The 19853-nt window shown below is 37.7% G+C and overlaps 2 protein-coding genes across 3 annotated transcripts in view; both read right to left on the bottom strand.

Moving 5' to 3' along the window:
- The window catches only part of LOC136238880 (carbohydrate sulfotransferase 15-like), a 32963-nt gene extending 16957 nt beyond the window's left edge, over positions 1-16006 (bottom strand). The window contains exon 1 of the mRNA XM_066029511.1: positions 15902-16006. The gene's annotated coding sequence lies outside the window, so the exon portion shown is untranslated. The remainder of the gene's footprint in view (positions 1-15901) is intronic.
- Positions 16007-16067: 61 nt separating this feature from the next.
- Positions 16068-16800, bottom strand: LOC136239362 (uncharacterized protein C05D11.13-like). Of its 2 annotated transcripts, XM_066030102.1 has the most exons (4): positions 16599-16800; positions 16411-16530; positions 16207-16356; positions 16068-16139 (listed from the first exon to the last, which is right to left on the bottom strand). In XM_066030102.1, the coding sequence occupies exons 2-4, from the start codon at positions 16518-16520 to the stop codon at positions 16109-16111; spliced, it is 291 nt and encodes a 96-aa protein (XP_065886174.1). In that variant the 5' UTR covers positions 16521-16530; positions 16599-16800; the 3' UTR covers positions 16068-16108. The 2 variants fall into 2 exon arrangements, with proteins under 2 accessions (XP_065886174.1, XP_065886173.1); XM_066030101.1 differs by having other exon boundaries at positions 16411-16800.
- Positions 16801-19853: the final 3053 nt, after the last annotated feature.

Below are 19853 nucleotides of genomic sequence, written 5' to 3'. Positions count from 1 at the left end.
TCATGGCTTACAAGAGAAACCCTTTGGCCAACATGGCAGTCCTCACCAGACATTCAACTTCATGCTGCTGTAATCACTGCTGAACTCCATCTCAGCCTACTACTGAACCATTGGGACTACACTGTGTCATTGATCTGAAGAAGTTCAGCAGCCTTGGTAAGCTTGTTGTCATCACTGCTTATGTCCTCTGCTTCATAGCAAACTGTAAACCTGGTGGAACCAAGTAAACAGGAGCACTGACACCACAAGAACTGTATCATGCCAAGATGAAATGGGTGAAGAGCTGTCAACTTCAAGTGTATGGAAAAGAGATATCCAGTCTCATGTCCACCTCCCAAAGAAGCAAACAATTGACATTGCTGTGGCAGTTACATCTTTTCCTTGATGATGATGGTTTTATCCGATGTGGAGGGAGTATTCATAATACACCGCTGAGTCAACTTACCAAGTTACCGTACCTATTACCACCTGAACACCATCTTACACCCTCATTATTCTCGATACTCACATCAAACTGTACCACACTGGTGTCAATAGCACAGTTACTGCTACCAGACAAGAGTATTGGATTCCCACAGCAAGACAATATGTTAAGAGCTTACTACATTGCTGTACCATATGTAAGAGACATCAGGGAAAGCCACACATGGCACCAGATCCAGCACCTCTTCCGCAATCTAGAACACAAGATTTACTCCCATTTGCAATATCTGGAGTAGACTTCACTGGGGCACTCTATGTCCAACAAGACAGGAATGAGGTGAAAGTTTATATCAGTTTATTTACGTGTGTCACAACCAGAGCTATACACCTGGAAGTGGTCACTGATCTGTCAACTGAAACATTTTTACTTGCTTTTCGGAGATTTACCAGCCACAAGGGTTTACCTCAAATTGTTATCTCCGATAATGCATCCACTTATCTGTCAGCTGCGGAGGAATTATCAATTCAATAGATCTAGCAAACACTCTGAGTAAACAAGGAATAACCTGGAAATTCATACCAAAGAGGGCCCCCTGTAAGCTTGAGTCTACTATGCTCCAAAATTATTATGCTTTTTGGCATTTCCCCCAATTTTCTGCCTATTTACTTGTTTTTATGCTTTCAGAAAAGCATTAACTATGCTTTTAACTTGTCAAGATCAGCAGAAACAACTGACATCCAATTGGCTACTGTATTGTAGTAACTAAACTTGCCTTGGTCATGCAATAAATAAACCGAAGAGACCTGCTTGATATATCAGGTGGGAGAATAATCACTGCATTAGACCGCAGCTTTTAATGTTTTACTATCCTATTCCATTTTCCTGGAGGTTCCACTGACCAAACTGCAAGTTTTGATTTAGAAAGCATTCCATCCTGTAGAATAGACCCCATCCTGGTCACTACTGAGATACCTGGCATTAGTCCACTGCACTGTTAATGAATCACTGATGTTTACAATATAGCCTCCTTGTGGTATCTGAATGTTTGTTCTTCACACACTGCACAAAATTCCTTTAGATTCTGCTTAGACTAAGTTGATTCAGCTTGTCACCATACAGGCATACTTGTTTCCTTTGTAGTGTAGCTACATCAAGTACTGATTTATGCCAAGTAGAAAGGACTGTACATTCTAAAGTCAAAGTATAGAATAAAAACTCACATACTAGTAAAAACAAGTCATGTTTTAGGCATAGGAGGGTCTCTGCTAAGTTGGGTACAGAATTTTCTTTCTGGTAGAAGGAAACGAGTTGTGCTTAATGGTGACCACTCTAGTTGGTCCACAGTCTCTAGTGGGGTTCCCCAAGGTTCAGTCCTTGGCCCCCTGCTCTTTTCGTTATATGTTAATGTTATTCCGTTATCTGTGGACAGCCCAATCTTACTATTTGCTGATGATGCCAAGATCTTTTGATCGATTACAGTGGTGGATCTAGATGGGTTTCTGGGGTTTCAACAGAGACCCCCCTTTAAATTTAGCTCAGTGGCAGTCTAAATACATAAACATTGTTGCACTGACAATTTGTCTTAGCAAACAACTATATACCACTGTATTTCAGTAGCATGCGTGTAGTTGCACTTAACTAACACCATTTATAGCTATTAAATCCTCAGCAACACTTCACTTTTCATCTCCCACTGCATTAAAAACAATCGAGATACTCTAATAGAGCAGTCAAGTAACTACTCTAATAGAGCAATCAAAGCTACAGCTTGTAGTCACCATATTTGCCCTATAGTTAGCTATAGTATTTACAGTTTAAAGCATTGGATTTATTGTAATTGGTAACTAAAAATAGCCTAAGATCCGATCTCAGAGATTCTAAAACCTAAAAATTTTCTGGAGAAATGTCACCAGATGCCTTATTCAGCTATATCAATTGCAACTTTCAGAAAACCCCTTTTAAAAATCCTAGATCCGCCACTGAATTAGATGTGAAGCCAATTACTTACAATTTAAATGGGATATTGATATAAATTATTGTTTAAATGGTCGAAAACCTGGTTGCTTAATTTTAATATTAGCAAGTGTTATGTTTTGCATTTAGGTCTCACCCACTCCTATGGAAATTATTGTATTGATGGTAATGTTATAACATCTACTGAGTCCGTCAAAGATTTGGGAATCGTCGTTGACTCTTCTCTAAAGTTTCATACTCATAGTAACTGCAAGAGCTAATTGTATACTAGCTGTAATTAATAAATCCTTTGAGTATTTGAACACCAATGTGTTACTCCAACTATACAAATCTTTTGTCCGTCCCATATTAGAATATGGAAATATTATATGGGGTCCACAGTTCATACTTGATCAGCAGTCAGTTGAAAAAATTCAAAGAAGTTAGTGGGTGAAATTAAAGACTTGCAATAATGTTGACAGATTAAACCACCTAAACTTACCATCTCTCAGATATTGACGTCATAGAGGGGACTTAATTTTCACATACAGGCTATTCCATAACATGCTGGACATGGATAGCTCATCTTTATTTACCCTTTGATCATCTTCTATATCATATCAAGAGGTCATAATTTAAAGATCTACAAGCCATATGCTACCTGCTTGCCACGCCGTAACTTTTATTCAGTAAGAATTACAAATGATTGGAATGGACTCCCAGTTAATGTTAAATCAACCAATTTGTTTAAGACACACCTAGATAGATTTTATTATGATTACCAGTATGATATTGTATAGTTATTTTTGTAGTAGTTTGATTGTTTAGATCAGGTTTTTACAGGCTTTGCCTTCTTACCTGTACCCCCAATAATAATAATAATAATAATAAAGTTCCCTACTTGATACATCCAAAGATGAACACACCGCTGAGTCAGCTAATCCCATTATTAGTACTTCATTACTAATGACAACCAACAAGAACCCACAATCGATCCTTAAATTGTTTCTATCTTTCTTGAGGTACGTTTGGTCATAGATACTATATTAATAACATGGGATTGGAAGCTCCGTTTTTCACGCCAGCACTCCTTGTTGTACCGGCAGTAATTAATTTTCCGGTTGCATCATGTCATTAATTATGTTACAGGACGGGATTTGGCTCTTGTTCCATGAGCTATAAGTTCGTCTGTATAAAACAAAGAACTGTAGTTGTTACACTAAGCCACACTCAATCACTTAGCTTTGCTATAATTCCAGCAATTGTCTGGAGGACGCTTAGAAATACCCGATACTATGGGGTGCCATTTGTGCCAAAATAGTACAAAAACACCTTATTTATAAACTGTAACCATACTTTATAAATCAATACACTACTTTATAAAGTATAGACACATACTTTATAAATCATAGACATATATCACACATGTACTTTACAAATCATGCATATACTTTACAAATCATGCATACACTTTACAAATCATACATATACTTTATAAACCATACACGTAATTTGTAAATTATTAACATACTTTATAAACATGATTTATTAGGCATTTAGTATTTCAATATGCAATCACAAACACATGATATTATTGTTTGGTAACGATTGTCAATAATCGATAAAGTAATTTGTGACTGGATTTGCAAAAAGTTACCTTTTCCACACATTTGACATACCAGCAAACAAAATCATGTAACAGTTGACTCGTTATACTGACTAACTTGCTCTTAGTATCTCAATGTAGCCAGATACTGGAGCTACATTCATTGAAATATTCAAGTAATTATATACCATGATAAAAAGTTATGAAGCTTTAAAGTTCAAAAAATGGGTCAAATTTTGTGTGTGAAAAGGGTACCTTTTTGCAAATCCGGTCACATTTTGCACACGTGTACAATAAATCCTTGCATGTGCAGCTTTCAAAGTGGGTCGTACAAGCTTTGGAACAAGCATTTTTAACATTCGCTGGGGTTATAGCGCAGAACCAACTATGTCACAGCAATGTGTACCACAGGCTGGATCCATGGTCCAACAGTCGACCCGGCTCGACTCTGAGGTCCACCTCACTTGGCCATACTGAGTTGCTTCCACAGCCACTTTCTCCTAAGCTCTTACTTCATCAACAAGGTATTTAACCAAGTTGTTAGATGTGTTACTTTCGGGGTTGCCTGCTGAGGCAAGTTAATTAACTAACCCGAATTGGGCTGAATGGAACGTAAAGTGTTACTTATTATAGTATTATTGGTTTTGTTCTATTATTCCCGGGCTAGGTGGACTGCCCTTGCCACCACCCCCAGCACTAGTTGGCATGTGCTGGACAACTAAGAGACAGAAGGTTGGACTCAGTAGTCCCTGTTTTCATCACAGTGGCCCATCTCTGGAGAGATGTCAGCAGATCGTAGCAAGATGGACCTGTTACCACGGTTGTCGAGTGCAACAGAGAAAAGGACAGTGTGCAGGCCAGAGTACGGCTGTATGCAGTTGAATCTCAATGAGACAGTAGATCAGCCAAATGTCTATAGAAAACTATGGCTTCTTTTCCCATTCCCCAGTAGTGGGGGGTAAAAGAAGCCTGCTCTACTATTGTCAATTTCTCCGAAGAAGGGTAGCTAACACAAAAGGCTAGATAGCCTGTACAATGTGGTCCCCAACACAGAACATACATACACACATACAGTTTATCTGTTTATGATTACTGCAGGGGCATACGCAGTAATTTTGAAAAGGGTTTTCACTATGGGGTGCCGTTTGTACCAAAATTGTACAAAAATGCCTTATTTATAAACTATAACCATACTTTATAAATCAATGCACTACTTTATAAATCATGAACATATACTTTATAAATCATATGCATGATTTATAAACCATATACCTGATTTATAAACCATATACTTGATTTATAAATCATTGACATACTTTATAAACTATAACATTGATTTATATAAATTATACATGTGATTTATAAACTATAACACTTATTTGTAAAGTATAAACACTGATTTATAAATTATAATATTAATTTATATATCAATATACTACTTTATAAATCATGTGTATAGTTTATAAATCATACACATGATTTATAAATCAATAACATACTTTATGAACCATACATGCATAATTTTTAAATCATCATTATGATTTATAAATTGCACATGTCAGATTAATAAATCATAAGTATATTTTACAAATCATCATCACGAGTGACTTAGTTTGGTTATTATTGTATTTTATAAATCATTGTCGTACTTTATAAATTTAACACATACTTTACAAGTCACATGTACAATTTACTTTTATAAACTAATACATGATATATAAATCAATAGTGTAATTTAGTAGCCATATGTTGTTGTTTAGTATCGATAGTTAGAATTCATATCAATATTGCTTAGATGTGCATCAAATGGAAAGCATTTGTGGCATGTGATCCAGCACAGGATTCAGCAAACTTAGTACAAGCTTTGGCAGCTGTTGTGAGTGCTTGCACTAATGAGAGCAACCCGGAAAAGTGGAGTATCACCATTACCAATGCCCCTGTCATTGTCATGGGTAACTCCCCTGCCAGTAATTCCACTAATTATGCCACTCTTGCTGGCTACTCTTACACGGTGTAGGATTTGGGCTCAAGCCAGTCAGTGACAACAGTGGCAAAATTGGTGACAACAGTGGCATAGTTGGTGGAACCACTGGCAGGGGCATTGGTAATGGTGATATACTCCACTTTGCTGGGTTGCTCTCATTAGTGCAAGTGCTCACAACAGCTGCCAAAGCCTGTACTAAGTGTGCTGAATCCTGTGCTGGATCATATACCACAAATACTTTACATTTGATACACATATAAGTAACTATCGATACTAAACAACAACATATGGCTACTAAATTACACTATTGATTTATATATCATAGTATTAGTTTATAAAAGTAAATTGTACATGTGATTTGTAAAGTATGTGTTAAATTTATAAAGTACGACAATGATTTATAAAATACAACAATAACCAAACTAAGTCACTTGTGATGATGATTTGTAAAATATACTTATGATTTATTAATCTGACATGTGCAATTTATAAATCATGATGATTTATAAATTATGCATGTATGGTTCATAAAGTATGTTATTGATTTATAAATCATGTGTATGATTTATAAACTATACACATGATTTATAAACTATACACATGAATTATAAAGTAGTACATTGATATATAAATTAATATTATAATTTATAAATCAGTATTTATACTTTACAAATAAGTGTTATAGTTTATAAATCACATGTATAATTTATATAAATCAATGTTATAGTTTATAAAGTATGTCAATGATTTATAAATCAGGTATATGGTTTATAAATCAGGTATATGGTTTATAAATCATGCATATGATTTATAAAGTATATGTTCATGATTTATAAAGTAGTGCATTGATTTATAATTTATAAAGTATGGTTATAGTTTATAAATAAGGCATTTTTGTACAATTTTGGTACAAACGGCACCCCATACTCAGTGGCCTGTAAACCATCTAGGTACAATTACATGGGAGCCATATCACCCTCAGTTGACCATAGAGTGTGAGAGTTCCAGCCACCTTGAAAGTCAGCCAATGCTTTGTTTATTTGAGTCGAAATTAAAACTAGTCAACATCAATACTACACCACAGGTAATAACATAGCTAGATACCTTGTTGAGGATGTCCGAGTCTCGCTTCGAGGAGTAGGAGCTGGAGCCAAGACAACTGGTGGCATCACATGGATGCTTGCGGAGTAAGCCACACTGTTGTACGCTTCCGTATGTTTTGTACTTGGTTCTGTGCTATTGCCCCAGCAAATGTTAAAAACACTTGTTCCAAAGCTTGTGATAACCCGCTACAACATCCGCCATCCTGCTTACGGTTGCATGTGCGATGATTTATTCTACACGTGCGCAAAATTACTTTATCGATTATTGACAAATCATTACCAAATGATAATATCATGTGTTTGTGATTGTCTATTGGCAAAGTACGAAATACTAAATGCGTAATAAATCATGTTTATAAAGTATGTTAATAATTTACAAAATACGTGTATGGTTTATAAAGTATATGCATGATTTGTAAAGTACACGTATGATTTATAAAGTATGATTTATAAAGTATATGTCTATGATTTATAAAGTATGTGTATGATTTATAAAGTATGGTTATAGTTTATAAATAAGGTGTTTTTGTACTATTTTGGCACAAATGGCACCCCATACGAAACAGGTACACAAACTATGCGACTTCTCGTTTGGTTCACACCAAAAATCTTCTAGAAAAAGCATTGAACTGTACCCAACGTGCAGCACAAGCCATTTGTAATTGTCTGTACTTTAATACAATTCCGTTAGTTTTCACTGTATGTCTTCAAAGTCTTGGCAAAGAGTACAAAATACGGTTTCGTATAGTGTTCCCCAATTTACGTTGTGCTACAAGACAATTTGAGCTTAATTGCACAGAAATACTAGCTCATATATCACTCTATACACTTACCTTGGTTCTTCACTACCCTTAGCTATGTTGGTATCGAAATCAGGGCCGCCCACAAGGGGGGGGAAACTGGGGCATTTTGTCCCGAGCCCCAGCCTGAAAGGGGCCCCAGGAGGCCCCATGAATACCTGTTTAAAAGATCGATATACTCTAATAGAACAGTCAGATCTAAATACTCTAATAGAGCAGTCACAGTATTCTTCAGAGGAGCAGTGTAGCAAGCTTATAAATAAGGAGATATGGTTGGTGAGGGGTAGCTATTGTCATTGTCAGCATGTAATGACCTTTTTTTTTTGGTCTTCAACTTACAGCTTGGGTGAAGTTGTGATTCAGAATGGAAACCTCCTTGCCCCTGGGGCCCCACTTTAACTCTTTGCCCTGGGCCCCTTAATTTCTCTGGGCGGCCCTGATCGAAATAACCAGACTTTTATAGCCTTCACCAACTGAAAGGCAAGTCCACGAAACTAGAGGAGTGCTTGTTTGGAATGTACACGCTATAGAGTCAAGTATCGATTTACGGACAATATGATGTTCGAACAGCTGCCACTCACTTCCTAGAAATCCTGCAGCTTAGGTTATTGTACCAAAAGGCAGACTACACTAAGCAGTGATTATCCTCCAATAATCAGCTATGCATGATTAATAGCTTGAAAGTTGTAGGCAATAGTATGTTCAGTCCGATAAATTCTACGTTCGGACAAAACTATCAGTTTTTGGAGTTTAATTGTTACTACCAGTAAACAATGTCCAATTTATTTCAAATTTGTATACAATATACCTGTACTCATTAGCTATTAATGGCCAAAAAATGGTTTCGTTTTCTTCAGCATAGAGGGAGTAGCAGCCTCACAATTTTTAGTGGTAAATTTGGACGCATTTTATTTTTAATTTAGCCATGCCCACCAGTAAAGTTAATGCTTTTGCATCAATTACACCAGTGCTAAAGCACAGAAGCAGGTAAATAAATATGTTTCAAGAATAGAAGTGTGCTTTAAAATTTTATATTTAGGATATTTCCATTGGTACAATGCATTTTGGCTCCTAAATGAAGGAGATGCACGTAAGGTGGGAAAATGAAGTTACGAGAAATTGCCTCCTAACCACCCACAAATGTTAGTCTTGATGTCCAATCACTAAAACCGTCCTGGAAATTGAAAGGCGTTTCTTTCTCTACCTTATATGGGTGCCCAAAAATGCACTTAAATGCCGTTTTATGCACCCATATAAGGTAGAGAAAGAAACTCCCTTCAATTTCCAGGACTGTTTTTGTGATTGGGCACCAAGACTAACATTTGTGGGTGGTTAGGAGGTAATTTCTCGTAACTCCATTTTTCCACCTTGCGTGCATCTCCTTCATTTAGGAGCAGCGTGCCAATGGAAATATCCCTTTAAAAGCACACTTCTACTCTTGAAAGGTATTTATTTACCTGCTTCTGTGCTTTAGCACTGGGAGAGAATAAACATCTTAATGATTAAGACAAAATATAGCTACAGTGCAAGCATACAGGGGCCTAGTCACAGGGGTACCATGTGCTGATGGATCAGTACAGCCCTGGCAAGACTTACATTAACTAAAATACACCAAAAATATATATATATATATATGTAATACTTAAAGTTTACCTAACGTGATCTAAAAGATCCTAGTCCGGGGAGGCTCTAGAAATAAAAATTCTGTAAGAACAGGACACAGCAATGTGAGCTGCCTGCTCAAACAAGGATCTTACAGTTTTCTTTGGCACTTCACAAGCAGTAGCCACTTGAGCAATTGTTTCTGACAAAAAGTGGCCTAAACAACCAATTTCAATGGGATTTTTCTAGCTCTAGCAGCAAGAAAATGTTGCTGGGTATTAGTTGGTACCTTCAATTCAAACAAACAAATGGAATCATTAGAAACCAATACCAAGTCAGGCCTGCTGAGGGTGGAGGAAAGATTGGTTGGGATGGTACTAGGGGGACTGGAACTAGCAAGATATCCTGGAAGGTCAGCGGAAGGTATACCTGCCTTGATCTAGAGCAACAGGACAGCCAGTAAAAATATGGTTTGTCGTGGGTTGAGGAGCTTTACAAAGAGCACATCTAGGATCAGTAATGATGTTCCATCTGGCCAGGTTCATAGAGGTTGGTAGATGGTCAATTGATGCAAATGCATTAACTTTACTGGTGGGCATGGCTAAATTAAAAATAAAATTCGTCCAAATTTACCACTAAAAATTGTGAGGTTGCTACTCCCTCTATGCTAAAGATAATGAAACCATTTTTTGGCCATTACTAGCTAATGAATACAGGTATATAGTATACAAATTTGAAATAAATTGGACATTGTTTACTGGTAGTAAAAATCAAAGTCCGAAAACTGATAGTTTTGTCCGAATGTAGAATTTATCGGACTGAGCAAACTATTGCCTGTAACTCTCAAGCTATTAATCATGCATAGCTGATTACTGGAGGATAATAACTGCTTAGTGTAGCCTACCTTTTGGTACAATAACCTAAGCTGCAAGATTTCTAGGAAGTGAGTGGCAGCTGTCCAAACATTGTATTGTCTGTAAATCGATAGTTGACTCTAGGCCTTGTGTGTACCAAGGCGTGGTCTGGAAAAAAACAGAAAAAAGTTGCTACGGCTTCAAGTTTCACAATAGTTTACGAAAAAAGTGAGGGCAAAAGTATCGAGCGTTCTATTGCAAAAACCTTCCCTAGGCGGAATAACTCGCCATGCAGCAAATATGTTATATACTTTTACTCAGTAACTTACTTTATACCAGCGCTACTCTATCTTTTAACATGATTCCTTTGTATTAGCATAAAACTTTCGTAGGCATAGGAATGCGTACATTTTTGCCCTCAAAAAATGGCGGATGTGTTATTCTGATGATAGTAGTAGTAGTAAGTAGTAAAAAGCTTTATAGTGCAATGTTAAAAATACATAATGATACAAACAGTAGTTATAGCTGCATGAGCAAGTTGCACTAAAGGAATCTGGTAACAAGTACCAGACCCTGAAGTTATGTACTTACTGAATTACTTATAATAACTAACTATTGTGTGCATTAAAGTTCGGTGGCTTGGGGTGTTTAGAACAGATGCTGCAGGGACGAGATAAATGAAGACTGTGTAAGTTATCAGGATTAAAGTTCTCCATAAAATGCTACCATAGAAATTGGATTAACTGAGCTTTGATGGTAAGAGATGGTTTAGTTAAGTCAATTGTAGGTAGGCTGTTGAAAGTTCTAGGTAGTCTGTTGAAGGTTCGGATGTCAAAATGATCGGATGGATTTTTCATTGATTTAATAAAGAACAGGATGTCACATAGATCATAAGTATACATTAATGGTAACAAGTTGAGTTTGATAAGGCGTGTTTTGTAGTCAGAGATGTAGTCATTCAGGATAAATTTGGTGGCTCGGCGCTGTATTCTTTCAAGAGCAGAGATATCTTGGATAAGGTAGGGATGCCACAATGGGGAACAATATAGTAGTTGGGATCTAACTAGTGCTAAATCGAGGGTTTGCTTTGTTGTAATGTTGATAGATCAGCTGAATGTACATCTAAGTAATCCAAGTGTTCTGTAAGCTTTGGATGAAATGTGATTGTAGTGATCTTTCCAAGACAAGTCAGTGAATAAAATAATACCAGCTCACGATGGGTGTTGCTAGACATTATCGAGGAATCGTCTATGTTATAAGAAGTGGTAAGCTCTGTGTTAAAGGAAAGGTGTCTAAATTTGTTGGTGTTGAAAGATAAGTAGTCATGAGACCAGTCAGATTAAGAGTTGAGGTCATCCTGAAGTTTTAGGGAGTCAAGCAGTTCAAAAATAAATTTGAATAATTTTGTGTCATCAGCAAAAGATAATGCATTGCAGTGATGGATGGATAGGAATAAGTCATTGGTGTAAACTAAGTGCAAAAGTGGTCCAAGGATATTCCCTGGGGCACACCTGATAAGACAGGGAGTAATGTTGAGTAAGAACTATTGAGGCGTACACATTGGAATCGATTATTAAGATAAGATTTAAACCACCACCACAGGTCACCAGTAATACCAATTCGCCATAGTTTTAGAAGCAGTAAATTATGTGGAACTCGGTAAAAAGCCTTGGAAAAGTCTAAATAGATCACGTCAGTTTGGGTTTTTTGCTCATAGATATGTTTAAGAAATATAAGAAGTTGTTGTAGGGTTGAGCATCCTTTCATGAATCCAAATTGAGAGGTGGAGATACAATCAAAAATAAAATTAATTACTTTGTCATAAATAATGCGTTTAAGTACTTGACACAATGCAGAGTAAGGATATGGGCCTGTAATTTGAGACACTATTCTTGTTGCCAGCTTTGAAGATAGGGATGATACAATGGATCTGCCATTCAGAAGGAAGACAGCAATTTAATATGGCATATGAAAATAGGTAGTGCAAAGGTTTAGTTAAAACAATTGCATTTTTAGGACTGCAGGGCTAATTCCATCAATGCCAGTTGCCTTTGTGGAGTCAAGTGATAATAAAGCATTGTAGACTTCTTCTACAGTGATGTTGATGGAGTCTATAGTGGAATTTGTTGAAGGCATATCTTCAAATTGAGGTAGAGTATAAGTATTCTGGGAAAAGACAGAGTAGAAGTACCTATTGAATAGAGTTGCCTTGTCAATATCTTGGGTGGCAGAACCATTATCAAAGAAGACTGTGGCAGGGATAGAAGCTGATTTAGTGATGCTTCTTACATGCTGGAATATTTTTGAGCCGTTACTAAATGCAAAATTATGGACTAAATTTTCTTCAAAATTGGCTTTGGCCTGTTGGATGCAATTTTGGAGATTGCCTTCAACTACATTAATGCGATTAAAATTGTGATAGGTAGGATGAGATTTGTATTTCTTTCTAAGAGTTCAAAGGCACTTGATCTGGTGGCGGATGTTGGAAGTGTACCACTTGGGAAATGAAGAAGAGCTTAATCTGATTTTGGGAATAAACAGGTCCATTCCTTTTGTAATGATGTTCTTGATAAAGAGCCAGATGGAATCTATGTCTGATAGCTGTTCACACACAGTAAAATCAACATGAGATAAGTAATTGATGAGACCAGGGTAGTTTGCTTTTGAAAAATCAAAGATAACTTGAGAAATTTTTAGTGTTATAAGATCTGTATTTGACTTGACACTAAAGAAGATAACAAAGTGATCGGATGACATTGGCTGGTAGTTTTGAGGGTGAATATATACGTTGTGCACAACATCTTCATTGTTAGTAATTATTAAGTTGAGAATATTTCCTTGATTGTGAGTAGGCTCATTGACTAATTGTTAGAGGTTTAATTGAAAAAGTAAGTCACAAAATTTTGTTGAATTTGAAGAAGAACCACTATAAGTGTCCCGGAAAATTGAAGTCTCCCAACAGAATAATTGCATGGAGTTGATTCATGATCATTTACTAGGCTGGTAAGATAACTGTGCATGGTAAGTATCAGAAGAGTTTGGAGGTATGTATACGACGCTAATTATAAATGGATGTGATGTGGTAATGAGGACAGTTGTGATTTCAACATCAGGTGGGGATTCCAATTGTCGAACTAGTCAATTGTTGGAAGAATCCATTGCAGTTACACTGCGTGGGGGTTGGGCAGGGATGAAAGAGGAATTAATAATTTGGCCATGTAGTTTGTTCAGGATAAAAAAATTGTTGTTACGAATTCTGATGGCTTTACGTTTAATACCACTTTGGATTAGAGTCCACCTCTCTTTGAGAAGAAGTGACTCGGTTTGCCTTTCTTCTTGCGACATATCAGGTTTAATTCTAATAGCTTTAGGAAGTGATTGAGCTTTTGATAGGAGGAGAGATACATCAATTGTTCTGTTAAGTTTGACCAGTATTGGACGTGGCTTTGCGGAGTGGTCACGATATTCAAGAAATCACAAATAGATAGAGGATTTATGGAGTTTTCACCTTCTGTAACAGCAGCAGTTACTTGATCTAAGTCATGCCTAAGTCGCTCATTCCTGGGAGTTCCCTTGTTGCATTCCTTTATTCCATATATTACAACATTGAAGTTGCGATCTTGTTGAGCCATATCTTCAGCCTTGTTGACTATTTTAGGAGTGGTGGCAGGTACAGAAGATGAAGCTTGGTCAGTGACATTAGAAACTGGAGTGCTTTGTGCTGGGTTTTGTCCATGTAAAGATTCTAAAAGTTGGGTAATTTTGAAAGTCAGGGTATTAATTTGTTCCTTCAGTTCTACAATTTCCTTTCTATACACAGATTGCACACAAAACACGCAATAAAATGGTGAATCAGATTCACCAGCCATTGTGTACACAGATTTTGACAGTCCAGAACATTTCCTATGAAACCACCCTGCACAACTGCCATCACAAAATACAGCATCATCGCCAGGTTGCCCGTCTTCAGTGGGCTGCTTAATAACTTCATCACATATGCAGCAAGTTGTTGGTCCCTCTTCAGGATCTTGATTTGCACTTTCATTCTGGTTGCCCTTGGTATAAGGTTTGTTTTTACCTCGGCGATCTTTCTTTCGGTAATCTTTTGGCATTATCTAGCGTGACTCGATGTCTTCCAATCTGGCAAAGTCGATAACTAGCTAGCTAGTACACACAAAAACTTATCGAACAAGAACAAACTTCGAGAGACGCCATGTAGACTGAGTCTACGGGTTGATGAATTTCAGTTAACGAGTTTTGCGAACTAATTTCCAAACAACAATACTTAAACAACAATACTTAAACAACAATTCACAACAAAATAAGTCAAAAACCGAATCGAAAACAATTCAAAAGATGTAATAAAGTGCCACGCCTTGGTGTGCACATGGTCTATATTGAGTCCGCGAATGGAGCTTCCAATCCCATGTTATTAGTATAGTATCTATGGTTTGGTTACCTGCTGGAGGTGCCACCAATAACTTGTACAGCAATGGTAAGCTGCAAGCTTCAATTTGAGAAAGCATTCCGTTCCATAGTTTAATCCATCATTCCGTTCTGTTCCGTAGAATAGACCCCACCCGGCCATACAGTATACTGGTAGTAGTATCTAATAGGCAGTTGCTACGGAGCCAGTACCAGTTCCCAAGAGAACAGTCTATAGAACCGGCACTAGTTTTTATTTTGCGAATAACACAAACTTAACTATTGGTGAGTAAAACTGACAAAAAAAGGTTGCTACAACGAAAAAAAAACGTGGATCACCAGGCACTCAAACCCTGGATTAGCTACCAATGCATTAGGCAAGTGTGTTACGAACTGTACTACCGCTGCTAGTTATTATTATTATTGATTGTTGTGCAGACCTCAAAAGAGTATGGTGCACAAAAAAAAAGCAATTACTACTGTCAATTACAAAAGAAAAACAATTACATTGATAAATTATTAAACAGTTCCCTACTTTTCTATCTTATAAATGTCACTCAATAAGTAACCTGTATAATAAGAAGGGGTGAAGGAGAAACCATGCAAGGTTGAACCCAAACCGAACCCTAGCGCTAACATCAGGTTTGCCTGTTAAGCATAATGATGTCTTTCACTGTCTGTATGAAGGTAAGTTTTTGGTGAGTTCGAGGCGAGCTAGGGTTGGCCCGGCTTCGCTCGCTCCAACCCTAGCTCGCCTCGAACTCACCAAAAACTTACCTTCATACAACTAGTGGGTTTGATACTAGAACCATAGATACTATAGCCTTACCCAAGGCTATAGTATCTATGCTAGAACAGCCAGTAGTTTGTTATTCGCAAAAATAAAAACTAGTGCAGGCTCTGTAGCCTTTTCTTTTGGGAACCGGCCGGTACCGGCTCTGTAGCAACTATCTATATAATATTTATGCTGATAGCTAGCTAGTGCAGCCAGCCATGCACGGTACACTTTTTCTTCTCGAAGACTAAAAGGAAAACTTCTTGGCAACTCCGAGAAGAAAAAGCGATTAGCTAGCTACACACGCACACTAAAAAGAAAAATTGTTTACAGCTGGCGACGGCTATGACACAATGTGTAGCTACTAATCCTTACCCTTGTTTGCCGACACCACTATACACAACACCGTGACTTGTGATGCTTGGAGTCCCGAGTGGTCAAATGTGGAGTTTCTAATCTAGTTTCTCCGAATATATATAGCTAGCTTATACTCTCGTTCGCACCGCGTCACTGATATGAAACACATCAACGGTTTGTTATCTATACTAGACAAATGCTAAAAGCATTGTGGGGCGAGCCTGATCAATTGATGTTGATACTGACATTTGCCGGTCTGTATGAAGTAGCAGAAGTACCAGTACATGTAGGAATAAAATCAAAGTACTGTCCTGCAAATTTACCTTGATTCTCTTTCTTCAGTAGTTTCGGTCCGTCTTGTTGTCCTAGCCTGCTCTCTTCTTGTCCTGAGGCTCTCTTCTATTTCTGACTGACTCTGCTGTAATCTTATAGTAGTACATCTATTCCTATCATACTCTCTGCGCCTAGCCAATCTATACAAAATGGTTGAGTAATTCTACTAGAGTTGTAAAGTGATTATATTAAACCTTGCATCTCTTTGTTCAGGTGTTTCTGTCTGTCTGCGAATTCGGTCGCGCTCTCTCCTTCTTCGTAGCCTCTCTTCTCGTGCTTCATCAGTCTCCACATTACTTGCCATGTGGCACAATCTGCACACGTGGTAGCATGGACTGGTAAATTCTTGTTCGCTATCCGTATACGTGACGCTCGTACATACCTTGGACCGCTACATTCTCGTTTGCCATCCGTGTTTGTGACGCTCGTACATACGTTCTACCGTTACATTCTCGTTCATCATCGTAAACGTGACGCTCGTACATACGATGATCGCCGCATTTGATCGTTCACTATGTCCGTATACTTGACGCTCGTACACACGGGTTTGACCAGCTAGTGTGGGGCTCGCTCAGGCTCGCCCCAATAAAGCTGAAAACTGAGCCGTCCGTCCGTCTGTCTGTCATGCATTCCTTTGGTGTTTTGTGACAAATAATTTCAGGAAGCATTCGGTGTGCATTACTTCATGAGAAAACAGCTGTAAAAAAGAAATCTGGGATTTTTCTTATGAACTGTATAGCTATAGCCTATAGCTAGCTATAACAGTATTTTAGTCAACTATAGTGATGATAATAGTGTAAACCTGTGAAGAGTGTTCAGATAGTTACTGTCATTATACTGAATGGAATGGATGACTCAAAATAAAAATACTTGCAAAGGAATGGTCAATGTGGAGTTACATGCATGGCCATGTAGTATTAGTTTCTTGAGCTTGCGTACAATGTATGCAGTACAAATTGGAGAAGCTTGAGGAATTCATACTCAACCTTAATTGTGTTGCTAATCATGTATACAATGTTTAAATTGTCTGCACTGTTAAAACAGAAGTATAGTACTTAGAGGTGCTACTTTTAACTGGAAAAGTCAAAGTAGGTGTTATAACAACATTTTTAGGTGCTACCATAGCACATCAGTTTTACAGTGAAAACATGCAGAAGTGCTATGGTAGCACCTGAGGACAGTGTTATTTTTTTTTATTGAAGCAGTAAAAATTTAGCATTTTTAGGTGCAACCATAGCACATCAGTTTTAACAGTGAAAACAGAAGTGCTATGGTAGCACCTAGAAGTGTTATTTTTTGACTGAAGCAGTCAAAATTTAGCACTTATAGGTGCTACCGTAGCATTTTTAGGTGCTACCATAGCACATCAGTTTTAACAGTGTGTATGAAGATGCTGCTCTATTGTATATTATGTATGGTAAGTGGGTTGAGAGGTCACTAAGGGTCACCATGTAACCCTTACATGGTGAATTGTGTATGCAACAGCCAATGGAAACTATTATTATGCATTTAACTGTGCATTTGTTTGGCTCTCTGTATATTTATGTACTTCGTTGCAGCTGCACTATATAGCTGCCTGGAATTTGTCATGATGTGGGCAATAGCTACATCATGACAAACTCCAGACAGCTATATAGTGCAGCTGTGACGAAGTTCAGAGAGCCAACCAAATGCACAGTTAAAAGTTGTTGACATAAATATAAATACTGCCAGACAGTAAAGGTATCCTTCCTGCATGCATGCATGCATGGTGCAGTGCTCAGATGGCCCATGGTTCAATTCTGATACTTTTATTACCAATGGTATATTTGTTACCACTGACTTGAGCTACCAGTGAAGGCTGTATACAGTACATGCATGTTGCCACTGTCAGACCATCTATATATTTATCAAGAACAAATGTAATAGATCTCTGCATGCATGTGCATGGGAAATAGACCATGATCAACATTCCACTATACTGAAGGAATGTATGCCTGCCATATTGCAGCATTCTAAGGGGCCATATAAATGTTTCTCATCCAAAATAGCAGTGTGGGAGGATATAGATTTTTTTATTTTTTATCAACAGCATGGATAGCTGAATTAGCTAACTAAAATGACCCAAAATGCAATTTTCTTAGTCTAGTTACCAACTTTAAAAGTGCTGGATGGCTGCACTCAGCCACCAGCGGTACAAATCCTTGAGGTGGTAAATATAGCGATGTGGGCACATGCAGGGATGAGAAACTATAATAATTAAAATCAACCTCATACACAGCATAATTTAACTAAGTGTGACTCATACAAACGATGAGTATAAGCTTTGGCTTCACATGAAAATCATATGCTTACTTTGAAGATAACTCAGGGAGATGATTCAAGGACAAAAATTTTGTTTTCAAAAAATATGACTGTAATTGTCACCAAACAATGCAATTGAACTACATCAAAAGTCAAATGCCACATGGAGTACAATAATGGTCACTATTACCAGCTAGGCAGTAATAGGCCTAGAGGGGTATATATACCCGTACAAGCTTTAGCCAGTTGATCCTACACCTGGCAATAAGTTCCTTACAGTTGTACTTCGTGATGTCATGTGATAAGCCTAAAAGAGCAAAGAGAATTGCTTTGAACGTCATACTGCAAATAAAACCAGCCTTCTCACTCGCTTTCATGTACTGCTCAAGATAGGAGATTACACTTTCCAACTCACCCAAACTACAATGACATCACACCTTTTAATTGATCACCACCTCTCAAAATCTTGCTAATATCTCACCAGCCAACACAACACCTTCATCATTCCCAAAGTGTTTACACCTCTCCAACTACAACCTGTGATACTAAACAGACCACACTACTACCACTACTGTTTTTGTGTGTGTGCATGTGTGTGTGTGTGTGTGTGTGTGTGTGTGTGTGTGTGTGTGTGTGTGTGTGTGTGTGTGTGTCCATTTGCCATAATTATGTGACCACCCACACACAAACCTTACAGGTTATCATGTGAACAAGTTCACAAATACACACATGGTACATATGACACACATGGTACATATGACACACATAAACACATCTCGCTATAAATTATTATACAGTGGTAGATAACCTAACAGCAGGGCCACTACTACTACTATTCTGTGCCACATCATCACAAGGCTGGACACCACTACAGTCAGTAGTACCATTGTGACTATTATGATACTGAGTAGCATCATGACCTGTGTTCTCATCAGTGACATCATCATCAACCAGTGTTTGCTCTTCCACTGTGTCTGATTCTTGAATAATTTTAATCGCTTCTTGTGTGGTCATGTTAATGGCCTTCATGTCCATTACTTGATGCTGGAGGTTCATCTTCACAACAGTCATACCACTCATCACCATCTTCTTCACTGGTCTCTATAGTTCTATTCAATTTGTTGTTACTGGAGCTGTCAGCCAAACTTCTGCTGCTGTTTCCAGCTACTGAACGACATCTACATCTAGCACACAGTTCATCATAATTACCCCCCCCCCCCCCTGTAGTAGACACACCACAATCACGGTCATGTTGTCACAGCCTACTCCACCCATACAACAGTCAGGGGCTAGACAGTTGTTCACAAATCTGTTGACAGTACAAAATACTCTAATAGAACACACACCCTAACAG

Source organism: Dysidea avara, chromosome 11 (assembly GCF_963678975.1).
Source record: "Dysidea avara chromosome 11, odDysAvar1.4, whole genome shotgun sequence".
NCBI classification, from domain to species: Eukaryota; Metazoa; Porifera; class Demospongiae; order Dictyoceratida; family Dysideidae; genus Dysidea; species Dysidea avara.
The sequence above is the reverse complement of the archived record's forward strand: the minus strand, read 5'-3'. Positions and strand labels throughout refer to the sequence as shown.

What these genes read in the sequence shown, in the direction of transcription:
- LOC136239362 (XM_066030101.1), bottom strand. Translation starts at nt 16,520, where the DNA reads ATGGCAAGTAATGTGGAGACTGATGAAGCACGAGAAGAGAGGCTACGA. An exon ending in CCTGAACAAAGAGATGCAAG is followed by an intron (nt 16,357 to 16,410) that starts GTTTAATATAAT and finishes CATTTTGTATAG; the next exon opens with ATTGGCTAGGCGCAGAGAGT. An exon ending in ACTGAAGAAAGAGAATCAAG is followed by an intron (nt 16,140 to 16,206) that starts GTAAATTTGCAG and finishes TACTTCATACAG; the next exon opens with ACCGGCAAATGTCAGTATCA.